The 16,789-nt window shown below is 66.6% G+C and overlaps 1 protein-coding gene across 2 annotated transcripts in view; it reads right to left on the bottom strand.

Annotated features, from left to right (window-relative positions):
- GGT5 (gamma-glutamyltransferase 5) overlaps window positions 1-16,212 on the bottom strand; it is a 95,845-nt gene extending 79,633 nt beyond the window's left edge. The window contains exons 1-12 of one of the 2 annotated variants that reach the window (XR_009450091.1): window positions 15,638-16,212; window positions 10,421-10,551; window positions 10,005-10,100; window positions 9,453-9,648; window positions 8,761-8,918; window positions 7,918-8,064; window positions 7,501-7,637; window positions 7,069-7,259; window positions 6,406-6,512; window positions 6,132-6,250; window positions 5,897-6,007; window positions 4,298-4,527 (exon numbers count right to left, since the gene is read on the bottom strand). Coding sequence is in view for 1 of the 2 variants with exons in the window: in XM_059676484.1 (XP_059532467.1) it covers window positions 4,381-4,527; window positions 5,897-6,007; window positions 6,132-6,250; window positions 6,406-6,512; window positions 7,069-7,259; window positions 7,501-7,637; window positions 7,918-8,064; window positions 8,761-8,918; window positions 9,453-9,648; window positions 10,005-10,100; window positions 10,421-10,551; window positions 15,638-15,810 (1,713 nt within the window). In the remaining variant the exon portion in view is untranslated. Of the gene's footprint in view, window positions 1-3,036; window positions 4,528-5,896; window positions 6,008-6,131; window positions 6,251-6,405; window positions 6,513-7,068; window positions 7,260-7,500; window positions 7,638-7,917; window positions 8,065-8,760; window positions 8,919-9,452; window positions 9,649-10,004; window positions 10,101-10,420; window positions 10,552-15,637 lie in introns of those variants that run through there. The other variant, XM_059676484.1, reaches the window with a different exon arrangement.
- Window positions 16,213-16,789: the final 577 nt, after the last annotated feature.

Below are 16,789 nucleotides of genomic sequence, written 5' to 3'. Positions count from 1 at the left end.
CCGTCCCCACGTCTCAGGAACTCGAGGCTGCACCGGTCACCCCAGGTCATCCAGCTGGCACTGACCGCCAGGTTGCAGCCCAGACCTCCCCGCCCCCAGAGCGCCCCCTTTGGTGAGGGGCCCGGGCAGAGGTAGGGCTGGGTGGCAGGGGCAGGTCTTGTCCGCGGGGATTTCTGGAAGTGGGCAAGGATACACAATGCGGGGGATTTGGGGGGCTCCCAGGGACGGGGTCAGAAGAGGGAAGGAGGGGAGGAGGTCAGTGCCTCCTGCCCTTCCAGACCCCAGACCCCACCCCCACCCCCACTTCTCCACCTCTGCTTCCAGCTCAGGACAGTGGGGCTGAGCGACCCACAGCTGCTGGGCGGGTACTTCCCTCTGCAGATGAGGGGGGCGGGGCCGGCCTCCCACCCACCGTCTCCTGGGCGAGCAGCCCAGCTGGCACTTGTCGGTGGGTGAGAGGGCAGTTTCGTGGTCCAGGCAGTCGGGACACATGGGAGCAGACACCGCCTGGGGGTTTGGGGGTTCACAGCTCCCACAACAAGCTCCAGAGGCCCCGTGGGATTCTCAGCCGCCATGTGAGGGGCCTCCCAGGTGGAGGAGCAGGAAGGTTGGGGCGGAGGGAGAGGAAGGGCCTGGCAGCCCAGGCTCCTCCCCATCAGGCCAGGGCGTTTAGGCTGCATCCCAGAGTGAAGCATGGCTTCCCTGAGCGTCCCGCCCGCGCCCCCCGCCCCCCCATCCCTCTCCGACAGGCCTAGAGCTGCCCTGCCCCTCCCCGGCAGGAGGAGGGGTGCGCTGTCTGGGCCCCAGCCTCAGGCGTCCTCTGTGCCAGGGGCAGGCCAGGCTGGGAAGCCCCAACACCTGACAGGGTTTTCCCAGGGGCCCCCGGGGGACAGGGGCTCTGTCTGGGTCTGTGTGAGGGCGGAAGTTCCTGGAGCCCCGCATGGACTCCCCAGCGACATCAAAGGTGGGGATGACCCCCTGTTCAGGGAAATGGAACCCCTGGGAATCAAGACATCCAAGCCCAGTGCTCATGTTGCGTACAAGAACCAATCAATGAATGAATGCATCAGTAAGTGGAACAACTGGCTGGCTGGTGTGGCTCAGTGACTGAGCGCTGACCTGTGACCAGGAGGTCAGGGCACAGGCCCGGGTTGGGGGCTGGATCCCCAGTGTGGGGCGTGCAGGAGGCAGCCGGTCGGTGATTCTCATCACTGATGTTTTTCTCTTTCCCTCTCCCTTCCTCTCTGAAACCCATAAAAACATATTTAAAATAATAACAATATTATTTTAAAAATAGGCGAGTAGATAGAGAAGGTTTGGCTTATGTATACAATGGAATACTATTCCCTCATCTGTGGGAAAAGAGGAAACCGCGCCACCTGCAAAAACATGAGCCGGGCTGGAGGGCATTACGCTAAGATCCGTCACAGAGGAGAACAAACAGTGCTCTCACTGATATGTGGGACCTCAGAGCCAGGCTCCTGCTTCTTGGCTCTGGATTCCTGATTTGCCGAACGGAGAACTGAGCGCCAGCACTGCCGCTAACCACACCGGTTAATGAAATGACACAGGCGGCAGGCGCACGGTCCTCTAGCCCCTGGTCTGCGTGTTGGACGTGTGTGTGTGAGTGTGTATTGTGAGTGAAAGTTGGGGGATTTTATAAATGCTTTTCTGCATTGACTGAGATGGCCAGTCGTTTTTTTTTCCCTGTGGGCGTGAAAACGTGGTGAATTTCATTGCTTGATTCTCCAAGGTTCAGCCCATCTTGCATTCAGAGGGCACACCCACATCGGTGTGCGATAAGGTCTTTGTGATTGGGTTGGGCGTGCTTGTGTTTTGTTGAGTTTCACACCCCTGTGTGGGAACGGAGTCAACCTCTCGTGTTCCGACATGAACTGTCTTTGTTGGGCCCGGCCCTGGCGGCTCCGTGGCTGAGCGTCCAGCTAGGAGCCAGGAGGTCACGGTGCAGTCCCTGGTCAGGGCACAGGCCCGGGTTGTGGGCTCGATCCCCAGTGGGGGGCGTCCACGATTCTCTCTCCTCATTGGTGTGTCTCTCCCTTCCTCTCTGAACTCAAGGAAAACATATCTTTAAAAAAAAATTTCTTGGTTGGGTTTCTTCCCGAGATTCTGCTGGTCTCATTGGGAGAGCTGGGCCCCGGTCCCTCTCTGCTCCGCGGGGGAGTCTGTCTGCGAGGCTGTTTTCCTCGCAGCTTGGAGGGCGCTGTGTGTGGGTGGGGGTGGGATGGGGGGGGGGCAGGGAGGGCGCCTCCGGCCGGGAGCTATTTCCTCCGCCTCCGGGATCTCGCTGCTGTTTTCACTGGAAAAGGCTGATGTATGAATGCGGTTGAGCAACTTGCTTCTAAGTGGAAACAGCCATTTGTAGCTTTCTGTGGCCTGAGGGGCCATAGCCCTGTGCGTCTTTCCAGTGCGTTCTTGATCTGATATTAAATATTTCAGTGTTTTAAAAGATTCGAGGATCTTCCCCCCCTCCCCCGCCCAAGAGCACACCCGATGGAATATTCTTTTATTATTATTATTTCAGAGAGGAAGAGAGAGAGAGAAACATCGATGATGAGATCGGCTGCCTCCTGCACGCCCCACACTGGGGACCGAGCCCACAGCCCGGGAATCGAACCCCTGACCTTTCAGTTCACAGGTCGACGCTCAACCACGGAGCCCCGCCGGCCAGGCTGGAATATCCTTTCCACGTGCTCTTTCCTTTCTTTCTGCTAAGCTTCGAGGCCCCTTCTTTTGCTTCTGTGACGCGTTTCCCGAGCCCACGAAGCCCAGCTGGCTGCTGCTTCCTCCCTCCGCAGCTTTTAAAATAAACGTTCACTTCTCGGTGGAGCTCTTGGCTCTGAATTCTTCCTTTGCCGAACTCCAGAACTGGGTCCGACGTGGCCGGTCACAGCTGGTGCCATTTCGCTGCCAACATCACGGTACCAAGGCCACGCGTGAGGGTTGTGGTACCGAAAGGGGACCTGGCCCGTGGTGTGTGGGTTCCTGACTCCACGCAGGAAAGATGTCACACGCGAGTCCAGGTGACCGAGGGACCGTTTATTGCCGCTGGGACCAGTGACACAGGGAGGGCTGAGCACAGGAGAAGCCACGGGAGCGCCCAGGTGGGAGCCGGAGGAGAGGGGGCCTTGGCCTGGCCGGTGTGGCACGGTGGTTTGGCGTGTTGTCCGGTACACAGAGAGGTGGTGGGTTCGATTCCCAGCCACATATCTAGGTTTCAGGTTCCATCCCTGATGTGAGGCAATCCATCCGTGTTTCTCTCTCTCTCTCCCTCTCTCTCTCTGAAATCGATAAAAAATTAAAAAACAGAGAACAGTCCACAAAGACGCCCCGTCCTGGTCCTGGGGGAAGGCGGCCCTGCCCGCATCCTGCCCTCTGCCCAGTGACATTGACCACAGCCCTCGCCCCCCTCGGTTTCCGCGCTGGAGGCCTGTGTGTGGTGTTTTGTGTCTGGGCACAGGGAGTGCATCCTGCTTGGCCCAGCGCCAGGCGGAGTGGGAGGCGGGACTCGGGGGGGCCCTGCCAGGGGGAGGGGGACCCCGATGCTCTCAGGAACGAGGAGGGGCGGGACCCCCAGGCCAGGGCAGCCCTGCCAGCAGCTGGCAAAGCCAGTCACGGTGGTTGGGGCTCCTGGGTCCAGATGAGCGGTTCTCACCTGGGGGCGATTGGGGGCTGGTTGTTGGGGGAGGGGGTGCTGCTGCATCTAGTGGGGGAGGCCAGGGGTGCTGCGGGGACAGCCCCACCACACAGAGTGCGTCACCCCAAGTGCCAGCGGTGCCAGGGGTGAGAGCATGGGCTGCTGGGGCTGGGCCAGGGTCACAGGTCTCACAGTGGCCAACACTTTCCTGGCCCATAAGACGAGAGGCAGAGACAGGCCTTGGCCAGGGCCCAGGCCGCACCCCTGCCTTCCTTTCCCACAACAGGGGGCCCAGGTGGCCCCACGTCAGAGCTCCAGCAAGTGGGGAGGGGGGCGGGGGGCACTGCTTCTGCCCAGGGGAGGCCTGGATGGGCCCAACTGCCACTGGGCCTCGGGCCTCAGTTTCCCCACGTCTATGCTGGTGCAAAGGACGGTGGGAACCCGTGCGTCTGCTTCCTGAGGGTCCCCTCCCTCCCCGAATGCGGCGGGCACCTCCTCTTTCACCTTGAACTGGAGGATGCACTGATGGGGAGGGGGGTTGGGGGAGGGGCTGGAGAAGCTGGAGGGACACGCAGGGCCACCGGCAGCCCAGGGGGCCAGCGCAGGCCCCTCTGCCAGGCTGCCCCGCCTCTTCACCCCCACTGGCTCCCCGGCCAGGGGTCAGTCACGCCCTGACCCACCACAGGCCGAGGTCGGGCAGATCCTGGCTCTGGGGAGCAGCCGCCTCAGTAGCCGGCGGCCTCCCCCTGCTTCCTGGGGTCCGAGGCGGCCTGCACGCAGGCCCCGTCCTGGAACACGGCCTGCACCACGTTCAGGAAGAACGGCCGCCCCGCCTGCTTCTGGCCCCGGCGCTCCAGCCCCCGCTTCACTTCCTGGGGGAGAGAGGGGGGCCCCAGGTGAGGACGCCTCAGACCTGTCTCCATGGCGACAGGGCCCAGGCAGGACCTGAGGGTCTGGGGGAGCTGAGGGTCTGGGGGAGCTGAGGGTCTGGGGGAGCCGAGGGTATGGGGGAGCCCAGGGTCTGGGGGAGCCGAGGGCTTCAGGGAGCTGAGGGTCTGGGGGAGCTGAGGGTCTGGGGGAGCTGAGGGTCTGGGGGAGCCGAGGGTATGGGGGAGCTGAGGGTCTGGGGGAGCTGAGGGTCTGTGGGAGCTGAGGGTATGGGGGAGCTGAGGGTCTGGGGGAGCCGAGGGTCTGGGGGAGCCGAGGGTGTGGGGGAGCCGAGGGTCTGGGGGAGCCGAGGGTGTGGGGGAGCCGAGGGTATGGGGGAGCCGAGGGTCTGGGGGAGCTGAGGGTCTGGGGGATCTGGATGCCGGGCTGTCATCTCTGCATCCTCAGAGTCCAAGGTCCTCAGAATTGCGCTCAGAGTAACCACAACTCAAGGTCCAGGTCGAGGAGACGTGCCTGAGAGGATAGGTTCTGGGGGAGCCCTCGACGTGCTTCCAGGGGAGACCCGTAGGCAGGGAGGGAAGGCCTTGGCTCCGAGAGTTTGAGCCCGACTGGCCGAGGTCCTCGGCTCTGGGCCCACAGACGGGTGTTCCCAGGGACGACACACCCTGTGGGCTCAGGGCCCCTCACTCTGGCCGCCAGAGAGGCCCCAGGTCATGAGCGGCTCCTCGCGGGAAAGACCGCTCTGAGGATCTCGAACCCCAGCTGGTTGACCTGCCCCTGGGCCTGGAGCTTGCAGCCCTGAGAGCTGCCGTGTTTTGAATTAGGTCCTGGCAAAGGGCGTCTGCCAGCCCAGAGAAGCTTCCAGAAAGCCGACCCTCTGCTGGGGCGGGTGGAGGGGGCGGGGCGGGTGTGTGGGGGTGGAATTCAGCTCGGGGACCTGCTGGGGTCTGGGATCGAGGAATGTTCCTAAGAGCAGCGCCAGCGCGGCCCGTGCCTCCATCCCTCCCTCCCTCTCTCTCGAGGGAAGAATAAACTCCCACAAACAGATCTGCTGCCGATCCCACAAGGAAACAGACCCTTGAGAGGGAGAGTCTGAGAGGCCAGAGCCGGAAAAAAGCCGCGGAGAGAAATGGGGGGGGGGGGGGCGGCGCTGAGGTGCCTGGGGGCTCGGCGGGGGGAGGCAGGGGCCACACCCTCTCCTTGGCTTGGAGACCCCGGGACTGGCCTGGAGCCGCCCCCACTAGCGTCTCACCCAACGCCCAGCGCTGCAGGGTGCCCGGCGTAGGCCCTCAGGGGTTGGGCAACGGGCACCGAGGCCACCCGCCTGCAGGGGCGGCTCGGACCGCGGCTCACCTCGGGGAAGTGGGGCTCGAACTCCACCTGCCCCTTGTCGTTCACGTGCAGGATGCGGGCCGCGACGGCTGCGCCCAGGTCCAAGCCCAGCCACAGTTTGTTCACGATGACCTGGGGGAGGGGAGGAGGTCACGGGGTGGGGGGAGGGGGCACCAGCCACCCCCCTGCCCCCAGGGGAGCAGGACCACTGGGTCGCCCAGAGGGGGGCCGTCCCAGCGGGGAGCCCCAGACTCACCTGGACCACAGCGGAGATGATGAGCTCCCCGCCGGCCCCGCCGATCACCAGCTTCGACCCCTGGGCCGTGTTGACCAAGATGGAGGGGACCATGGAGGAGGGGGGCCGCTCCCCTGGAACTGGAGGCCCCGTGGGTGTCGCCGGCAGCCTGGCTTCCGAGCCGGCGCCCTGCACACCGCCCCTCTGCCTGTCCCGTCTCACTACCTCACACCATGGCTGGGAGAGGTGGGGTCCCCCAGGCAGCGCCCCCTCTCTCCGGGGCCCCCACACTCACCAGGCGGAGGGGTTCCCTGGGCGCCGGGCCGGCGCCGCCAGCACAGGTCCAGGAGCTCGTTGTTGAGGAGGATGCCCGTGCGAGGCGAGTACACCATCGCCCCAAAGCTGCGGAGGGAGGGGGGCCGGGCTCAGGGACAGCCTTCCGGGGGCCCCTCATACTTTTATTTTTAAATATATTTTTATTGTTTTCAGAGAAAGGGAGAGGGAGATAGAATCATCCATGAAGAGAGAGAACCATGGATCGGCTGCCTTCTGCACGCCCCACACTGAGGGTCGAGCCTGCAACCCGGGCCTGTGCCCTGACCGGGAATCGAACCCTGACCTCCTGGTTCCTAGGGTGACGCTCAGCCCCTGAGCCACGCCGGCCGGGCCCGGAGCCACTCGCTCTGGTGGCTGCCCCCCCGCCTGCCGGGCAGCTGCCTTCTCCCCGGCACTGCCCCCAAGACCCCCCGTGCGCCCCATCAGGGTGTCCTCTAAGGCCCCCATGAGCAGTATATCAGGTGTGGGACCCCTTTTGACAGAGAAGAAGAAATGGGAAAGGCGAGGTGAGGAGAGGCTGGGGCTGGGAGCCAGGCGGAGGGTGGGGTGGGGTGGGGGGTGACTCAGGCCTGGGGGCAAAGGAGCGGGGCCTGCCCGCCCGCCCGCCTCCGGGGACACGCACGGCGTGTTGATGGTGCTGGTGGCAGCCACGGCGCTGCCGTCGGCCCCCAGCACAGACACGTGGGCGGTGCCCGTCCCGTGGCCCCAGGCCCCGGCCAGGCTGTAGCGGCTGAGCGGGTGGTCGCCCCGGGCGTCGATCTGCTGGCGGATGTGCTGGGCCAGCGCCTCTCCCAGCAGGTCCCGGGAGGCGTTCTGGGGGGACGGTGGGCGGGCAGGGTCAGCGCAGGCCCTGTCCTCCCGTCGGTCCTCCCGGCGCCCAGGCTGCACCCCGCCCGCCCTCCGCACCTGCCACGCCAGGGCCTCCGGCAAGGCCCACACCTGTCCCAGGACCAACCATCCCGCCAACCGCCCGGCCAGGCTCTCAGGGTCCACAGCTGGAGCGCCCGCTGGCCCAACCCTCCCTCACGCTGCGCCCGGGCCACGGCCACCTCACCTGGACGTCCGGGTGGCTCCGCGGGTCCCACAGCCGCCACCGCAGCCCCCCGGCAAACTTGAACGTTTCCACAAGCTGATGGTACAAGGTCACGTTCCCCTCAGGCCCGGCCACCGACTCCGCAGAGAAGTTGAACCCTGCGGGGGGTGGGGAGCGGGCACAGGCACTGAGCCACACCAGCCAGGAAGAACGCACCGTCTGGACCCATTTCCCACAGCCCCGGCGTCTGACGAGGGGGCTGAGCTGGGAACGGCCACGGCTTCCCCAGGCCATGGCCTCCCCAGGCCACGACCTCCCCAGGCCACGGCTGCCCCAGGCCACGGCCTCCCCAGGCCACGGCTGCCCCAGGCCACGGCTGGGCGTGGGGTTCTGGTTCCCAGCAGGACAGGACCCTTAGCGGGAGGCCGGGGCTCTCACCTTTGAGCACGTTGAGGATGAGGCTGAGAATTGCGCCCCCCGCAGGCGGCGGCGGGGAGTACAGGGTGTAGTCCCCCAGGGGCATGGCCAGGGCGGCCACCACCTCGGGCTGGAAGGAGGCCAGGTCCTGCATGGTCAGCTGGCTGCCTGCGGAGACAGAGAAGCGCCAGTGCAGATGGGGGAAGAGGCGAGAGTGACCGCCCCGGTCCCCGGCGCCCAGCCTGCTAGACCCAGACGGGGGAGGGTGGGTGTGTGGGCAGTGGCCTCAGGGCTGGGCCCCAGAGCCCTGGGGGGAAGGGCAGGATGGAGCTGGAGGCAGGAGGGTTGGGGGGAAAGGAAGGTGGGAGAGGAGAACTGGCCTCGGGGACACTGAGGGTGGCCAGCCCCAGGCCCAGAGCCCACCATGGCCCCCAAGGACTCCCCTCTGTTGGCCCTAACCACCCCCCCGCCCCCGCCCTGCTCCTTGAGGGCGTGGCGGCAGGGCCACAGCGGCGGGCAGTGGCTGGACGGGACACACAGCCTCTCCCAGCCCCAGGAGCAGCTGGCCCGGGGCAGAGCCTGCCCTCAAGGTCACGTGTCTAGCCCTGGCCAGTGTAGCTCAGTGGATAGAGCACCAGCCTGTGGACGGAAGGGTCCTGGGTTCGATTCTGGTCAAGAGCACATGCTTGGGTTGCGGGCTTGATCCCCAGTGGGGATCTCCCTCTCTCTCCCTCTCCCTTCCTCTCTGAAATCAATAAAAATATATTAAAAAAAAAAAGAAAGAAAGAAAGAAAGAGGAGCAGCAGGGACCCTGTGCGGAGAGCCTGGCTCTTCCCGGGCTCAGCCGGGCTCGGCGGGGCTCACCTTCCCGGGCGATGTCCTCCAGCAGCGTCCGGCCCAGCTGCCCCGAGTAGAAGGCCTCCGCGCCCTCCCTGGCCACCGTCTCCAGCGTGGCCGCCAGCGCGGGCCAGGGCAACGGGTCCTGGTGCTGCAGGGGCTCCGTCCCGTTGAAGAAGAGCTGCCTGGGGGGGGGGGGGCGGCCTCAGGTGGGCCCAGGTCCCGGCCGCAGCCACACCCCTGCAGGGGCTGCTCAGGGTCCTGGGGACCCCACGGGGAAGCGGTCCTGGTCCGGGGCCCCCGGGGCTGGGTGGCCATGGAGGGGACACACCCCCTAGGGTTGGGGGGGCTGCCCCTCTCCCCTCGCTCATCACCCTGTCAGGCCTGTGTCCACCGGGGCCTGTCCTCCCTGCTCCTGGGAGGACCTGCTCAGTGGGGGGCAGGCGGGCAAGGGGCGACCAGAGGGCAGTGGCAGAGGCCGGAGCCGTGCCCGCAGGGCCCCATCTCTTGGGCACGAACCCTCCGGCCTGAGCCCCTCCCGTCGGGTTCTGCCCCACGGAGCCCCGCCTGTGAACCGGGCATCGCAGGGCTGGCCAGGCGGGGTCCCGGCACCCACAGGCCCGTGTGCCAGAGGCCGGGGCCCGAGCCCAGGAGCTGAGAAGGGGTCCTTGCACCCCCTCCCCCCTCCCCCCTTCCCCCCCATTTCCCCAGCAGCTCACTTCAGGGAGGAGGCAGCCAGGAAGGGGCGCAGGAATCTGTGGCTGAGGAACTGGCTGAGGACGAGGGGTACGCGGTGGTCCCCGCGGAGCAGCGCGATGGTGGGCTCGAACAGCCGCGCCCAGGGCAGGCGGCCGTGGCGGCGGTGGGCCTCGGCGTAGCCCCGCAGTTCCCCCGGCACCCCGGCCCACTGGGCGCCTGCAGGGCGTGGCCGTGTCAGGCTGCCCCCACGCTGCCCCCCTGGCCCGCAGCCCCCCGACTCCCAGGCCCGCCCAGGGTTCTCCATCATCCCCACTGTCACCCCATCAGCCTTGCTCCCGGCCCTGGCAGCCAGGGGACCTTCCTGAGCCCACACCTGACCTGTCCCTCTGCACTCACACTCCCCGCGGCTGCCCACCCCTTGGGGCCCAGCGCACGCTGGCCCTGGGACCCCCCCCACCCCGTCCCCATAACCCATCTCCACGGAGCCCGCCCAACCCCAGCAGGACAGGGCCTCCACGGGGGTCTCAGCCCGTCCGTGAGGGCGTCAGCCCAGCGCCCCGCCCGAGCCTCACCTGTGCCCAGAGGTAGCGCCTGCTCACACTGGTCCAGCAGCCCCGGGGCAGGGCGGGCGGGCACCGTCTCCCTGGCATTGATGACCTCCACCTGCCCTGGAGGCGGGGCGGGCGTGCGAGGGTCAGGCGCCCTGCGGCTGCCTCGGCCCCCCCCCCGCCGCCCCCCCCCCCCCCCGTCCCTCCGCAGGCGTGGCCTCTGCTCCGTGGGATCTGCCGGGAAGGGGGAGGCGGGGGGAGGGGCACAGGGGGCACCAGGCAGGGGCAGGGGCAGATGGGACACCTCAATGTCAGGGTTTGGGGACCCCCCCGGGGGGCTGCACAGGCGCACCCGTGACCCCAGGACCCTTCCCTGCCCTCAGGGCCTGGGGCTCGGCCGGTGGGTCCCACAGCCGCGTCCGGACGCTCCGCGGACACACCTGTGCTCGCGTTGTAGATGGTGAAGATGACGCCTCCGCCCAGGCCCATGCTCTGGGGGTTGACGACGCCGGTGCAGACCAGCGCAGCGATGGCGGCGTCCACGGGCGAGCCCTGCTGCTGCAGGATGGCTCTGCAAGACACGGCGCCGGGAGAGGGGCTGGCCCCCTGGCCCCCACCTCCCCCTGGGCTCGCTCAGCTGGCCGTCCCCGGGGACGAACGCAGGTGGCCCATCCGTCGTCACCAAACTGTCAGAGACCGGACCGGGCGGCCCGTCCAGGCCGGCCCCTCCCACAGGCGCACAGGACTCTGCAGGCGGCGGACGGCGATGCTGTGGGCACGGCCCTTTGCCATGGACAAGGTGCTTCTCCGCTGGCAGAGCTCTCCTGTGGCCACTGCTCCCCGGCCCTCCCAGCAGCACTGGCTCCTCTGTCCCTGGTGGAGCCAGGCCTGGGCCAGCCCCCCAGCCCCTCCCGGCAGTCCCAGGGCCCAGGCGGGGCAACCACCACTCCCCATGTCACGGGGGACACATGAGCTCCAGCCCCTGTCAGGCTGGACTGTTTCAAGTGACCCCAGGATCTTCTCTGCCATCAGGGCTCAGGCTGATGGGCACCACAATCCCTTCCCAGTGTCTGTGGGAATGCCCTCTGGCCTGTCTCCCGTCTGTCCGTGAGCAGTAAGGGATGGGCCCTTCCGCTGTGACGTGCGGTCGGACAGGCCTGTGCTGAGGAAGTGACCCTGTCCCTCGGGCACAGCCTTGCACAGCTGACCCGGGGCTGCTCTTCACGTACACCCAGGAGTCCTCCCCGGCACCCCTGGGAAGCCAGCATTTAAACCCCAGTGATGGCCTGGCTGGTGTGGCTCAGTGGTTGAGCATCGATCGACCCAGGAACCAGGAGGTCACGGTTTGATTCCTGGTCAGGGCACACGCCCGTGTTGTGGGCTCTAATCCCAGTAAAAGGGTTATTTTTTAAATAAGTTTTTATTGATGTCAGAGAGGAAGGGAGAGGGAGAAAGTGACAGAAACATCAGTGATGAGAGAGAATCGTGGATCGGCTGCCTCCCGCCTACCCCCGCTACTGGGGGTCGAGCCCGCAACCGGGCATGTGCCCCGACAGGGAACCGAACGGTGCGCTGACTCCGGGCCTCCCAGGGCATGCAGCCTGAGGTTGGTCACTGTCTATGCCCTGCCTGGGGCCACCTGGCGTGAGCTACGGCGTGATCTGCAGACGGCCGCACGGGCGCCAGCCTGGGCCCCGTGGTGAGAGTCACGGGCACCCTGAGGTCGGAGGCTGCTTGTTTGAGGGATTTAAGGAACATCCGCAGCGTCAGCAAGACAGGCTGTTTGTATGGAGACGCCACTGGGAGCGGCCCAAACGCTGGGTGGGCGCGATGTCAGGAAACCGCCAGGGCTGAGCAAACGGTGTGAGCCAGGTTGACGACACGCAGACAGGTGCCTGCGGCCAGTTCTACGGGGGGGGGGGGGGGGGACGGCTCAGCCAAGGATCAATGGCTCCTGCCAGGGAGAGCACGGCCCCTCCCGCCCTCGGCCTGAAGCTCCGCATGTCAGACCATCCCCGTGTGCTCCTGATGCCTTCCAGGTTGCTAGGCCAGCGCTGGAGCTCAGAGCCAGTGTGTCTGAGCAAGCCCACGCACTGGCCCTTTAGGAGGAACGGAACACCCGGGACTCCCGGGTCCTCCGTCTCACCCAGCCCCCATCCTGCTGGACTTCTCCTCCCGGCCCTGAGCCCAGGGCTTGGGGGCCGGTGTGGGGCTGGGACGTCCCTCCCGATTTTACCCGCTACTTGTGGGTGTGCACTGGCCAGTTCCTCTCCACCCCTCCCGCCAGGCCCAGCGTGGTGCCCGCCTTAAAGCCCCAGTCGAGGGCGTCCGTTCAGCTAGAGTTCAGGCGGTTCTGAGAGACGGCTGCTCCGTGGCGTCGAGATTCTGATGTGGTTGTGGGAGGAGGCGGGCACCTGTGCGCCCCATCCTGACCGGAAGGCAATCACTCCTCCCTCCCTCCCTCCCTCCCTCCCTCCCTCCCTCCCTTCCTTCCTTCCTTTCTTTCTTTCTTTCATTTGAAGAGGACATTGACTGCAGCCGGGACGTGAAACCAGGAAGGGCCCAGGAGAGAAGAAGCAAGGAGAGCCCCGGGGCTGCCCCGGCTCACAGCGGAAAGGGGGCCTGGGAGATGGGGGCGGGGGTGAGCCCGGGACGAGCTGCTGCTGCCCACGGCTCCCCTGGTGGCAAGTCTCTGGGGCCCTTAGAGTTTAGGAGCCGCACACACGCCTGTGGGGGGAGAACTGGAGGAAGGTGCCGGTCCCCAAGGCGCCGGGAGGCTCCATCACGCATCCACTCCCGCCCGCACACTCCCACACACTCACACTCCCACACACTCACACACACGTGTGCTCACACATGCGGCGCGCCGTGCCCGGCCATTGCTTCCTGAGCCCCAGAGGGGAGGAGGTGCAATAATTTCCTGGAAACTTGGCCGGGCGTACAGAGAGCCAGCAGGGTCCCGGGGCCTCGGAGAGAGGAGGAAGGGGCGAGGCCACCCCCAATTCCCTAGGAGCCTTTCCCTCAGGAGAGTCCCCCATGCAGACCCTGGGCCCTGGCTCCGGGTCCTGAGATCTGACCCAGGTCCAGTCCCAGCCCCTGCAACAGCCAGTGGTCAGGACATCAAGCCACCAGCAGGCAGCACCGCCTACGGGCCGGGCGAGATCCCGCCCCCCCGAGGGAAGTGCTGGCACCGACCCATTTCGCAGATGGGAAAACTGAGACCCAGGAGTTGCAGCATCGTGTCCAGACTCCCAGCTCTCCTCTGCACTGCGAACGGCACACACAGGCCCCCGGATGGGTCTGGAGCAGCAGACAAGGCTCAGGGCTGTCCTCATCCAATCCCCACACCCCAGGGCCAGCCCGGACCCCAGTGCCCCCGAGGTGAGCCCTCTGGACCCCCACCAGCCTCCTCGGCAACCACGCACTTGACCAGTAAAGCTCTGGCCTTTACGGGCCAAGCCTGGGGGCTGGGCAGACACTGGGGCTCGGGGCGTGAGGCGGGGGGCGGGGGGGCGCCAGGAAGGCCCACCCCTCCAGCAGCCCTGGCGTCTCTCCCTCCGCGACAGCAGGCAGGTCCCTCCGTGCAGGCCTAGCCTCCTCCTAAGTGAAGCGCAGCCAGGCATCGCCCTGGATTCCGGGAGGAGCGGGGACCCCCCCCCCCCAGGATCTGGCCGAGGCAGGCCTTTTGGAGCGGTCGTAGCAGACGGACATCACAGAGCTGAGCCCCCACCCGCCCTCAGGCACCCACCTGCCCACAGCCCAGCCCACTGGGCCCTGAGGCCGGGAGATGCAGGCAGGCCGGCGCCGTGCTTGCAGCGGTGGGATCAGAGCCCAAGAGGCAGATCCGAGGCACGATTATTGCCAATTGAAGAACAACAAAGCCCGGCCGGCGTGGCTCCGTGGCTGAGCACTGATCTATGAACCAGGAGGTCACGGTTCGAATCCCGGTCAGGGCACAGGCCCGGGGTTGTGGGCTCCATCCCCGGTGTGGGGGGTGCAGGAGGCAGCCGATCCATGATTCTCTCTCATCACTGATGTTTCTCTCTCTCTCTCCCTCTCCCTTCCTCTCTAAAATTAATAAAAATATATTTAAAAACACACATACAAAAAAAAACACAAGACGACAGTCAGAGAAGAGGCCTCGTGGTCACAGGGCATCTATGGTGTGACCGCAGGCCCGGGCTGGCCCTCCCGGGGCCCTGGGGGAGGACCAGGCCAGGGGCGGGTGGGACAGGGACAGACGGGCAGACGGACAGACAGGGAGGAAGGAAGGAAAGAAAAGCTGAGGAGGAGGCGAGGGGAAGCCGGCGAGGAGGGAGGAGGGGAGTGGGCTCCGGGGGGCCCTATCAGCCCCGCAGCAGCACAGCCAGAGCTCCCAGCCCCCCCTCCCCCAGGTGACCCGGTGCCACAGCTGCTGGGCAGCTCCAGCCGCCCGCGCCGCTGCTCAGACAGGAAGTGGACAGTGCTATCGGTCCAGCACACACCCTGGACAGAAACACATCCGCGACTCTCTAGGGACGGCCGCGGGGCTCCTGGGTCAGAGACCGGCCCGGCTCTCATGGGCGCACGCACAAAACAAACAAGACGACAGTCAGAGAAGAGGCCTTGTGGTCACAGTGCACCCATTGTGTGACCGCAGGCCCCGCTGGCCCTCCCGGGGCCCTGGCTGCCTCCGGAGGCCCCGCCCCCCAGGAGGAGGCCTGGTGCGGGAGGACAGGAGCCTGGGTCCGGGAGCCCCTGAGCAGACCAGCAGCCTGCGCCCCTCTTGCCCCTGAGCTGTCACTCAGCCCTGTCATCCTAGAAGGGGACCCTGGGGGAGGACCAGGCCAGGGGCGGGTGGGTCAGGGACAGACGGACAGACAGGGAGGAAGGAAGGAAAGAAAAGGTGAGTGAATGGAGCCGAAGGGGTGAGGCTGGGCCCACGGCTGCCCGGGGGCCTGGGACTGGGACGTGGCCGCTCCCCCTGCCCCGGACAGTCCCTCCAGGAGCACAAACAGCCTCTCTGATAAGCACCCAGGAGGCAGATGTTCCGGGAAGCAGACCCGGCAGCAGGGAAGGGGCGGGGGGGGGCAGGGGGGGCAGGAGGGCGTCTTGCCATGTCCCGCCCCTGGACGCGGGGGTTGCGGGGGTGGGGGGGCAACAGAAGCCTCTTCTGGGCGGGACTTCCTGGAAGAGCGTCACAATCACCAGCTGGGGTCCCTCCCCACTGTCCCCCGAAAAAATCACCCCTCCCACGGCTGGCCCGGCTCCAGGCCCTGACCCCGGCAGGGCAAACCCATGGATGGGGCCCCCACACTCCCTCGCCACAGCCCCGGGAGGACTGGCACCCCACGGGAGGGGGCAGCACTGGTCATCGGGGTCACCCTGGGCCAGACCGGTGGCACGGGCACTGCCTCCTTGGGGCCCCCCGAGCCCTGGGACTAGGAATCGACTCACAGGCCATCTCTTCTCTCTGCCCACAGTGTCCTTGTCCCCACCGCCCCCCATCGTCCGTGCACCTGCCTGCTGCCCGCTCCGTGCAAAGGCCCTGCGGCCGCTCCCTTGCCGGAGCCCACACCCACGTGGCCCCCACACGTCAGATGCGACAGAGGCACCTGCTCCACTCTCTTGCCACAGTCACAGGCCCTCAGGGAGGGCCCCCCCCCGCCCCGACTCACCGTCCAATGTCTGAGCAGACCTTGGAGTCGGCGGCGACCGCAGCGTGGGCAAAGGCCTGGGGGCCGCAGGGGGCGTGGTGGCGGGAGAGGACCACGGCGGGCACGATGATGGCCAGGGCCAGCCCCAGCCCCAGCAGCACCAGGCCGAAGGCGGCCCCCCGGCCGGGGGCCATGGCTCTGCAGCCCTGGGGGTGGGGGGAGGGAGGCAGGTGGGCAGACAGGCCAGCGGACAGACAGATACACAGACAGCTGTGTGGTTGGATGGACCAGGCAACACCCAGATGGACTCCCAGATGATTGACCGGATAAAGAGATGCAGCCAGAGACAGACACACGGACGGACAGGAGGCAGACAGCTGGAGAGAGGCCGGCAAGAGAAGGCTGGTCAGACAGACCACCGGACAGAGGCGGGTTAGCGCTGGGCAGACAGGTGGGCAGGCGAACGGCGGGCAGTTAAGCGGGCAGGTGGGTGTGCGGACAGACGGCGTGTGGCAGCCGGGCCCTGCCTTCCACAAGGGCTGCTCTGCGGGAGGGCTGCTCGAGCCTGAGCGTGGCCCTGGCCCGAGGCCAGGGGGCAGGGTGTTCATGGAGTTTTTCTTTCTCCAGGAGGAAGCTGTGGTTAACTCCCTCGCTGCCGTTCCCGCGGCCCGCCCGCCCTGGCAGCCCTGGAGGTACGCCGCCCCTCGGTCTGCCCGCAGTGCCCATCCCCCGTGCCCGAGGACGTGGTGCCTGCTGGGCCGCCCATGGCCGCCTCTGGTCCCAGCAAAACCCACAGCAGGGCTCAGAGAGGAAAGGGACAGTGTGGAGCCCTGGTCCCCAGCCACAGACCCTTGGCACCCCAGAGACAGAGGACACTGGGGTGTCCGGGGCACAGAGGCGAGGCTGAAGGGGGCCAGAGACAGACAGAGGGGGGACCCAAGGCCATCTCACTCAGGACCCGGGTTCAAGTCTCGCTCAGCTACAGCTTGGCTGGAAGACGGGGTGCGGACAGAGAGGGGTGGGGAGTGGTACCCAGGAGGGCGCTGGGTCCCCTCAGGGAGCAGGCCAGCTCCAGAGCAGCACACGCTTTTGACTGCAAGGCGCCCGTGCGGTGAGGGCAGATGGGCATGTGCCAGCCCTCGGCACCAGTGCCCACCAGACCGCCCACCCCGG

Source organism: Myotis daubentonii, chromosome 19 (genome assembly GCF_963259705.1).
Source record: "Myotis daubentonii chromosome 19, mMyoDau2.1, whole genome shotgun sequence".
Classification (NCBI taxonomy): Eukaryota; Metazoa; Chordata; class Mammalia; order Chiroptera; family Vespertilionidae; genus Myotis; species Myotis daubentonii.
Note: the sequence above shows the minus strand (reverse complement) of the source record. Positions and strands in the feature narration are given on the sequence as shown.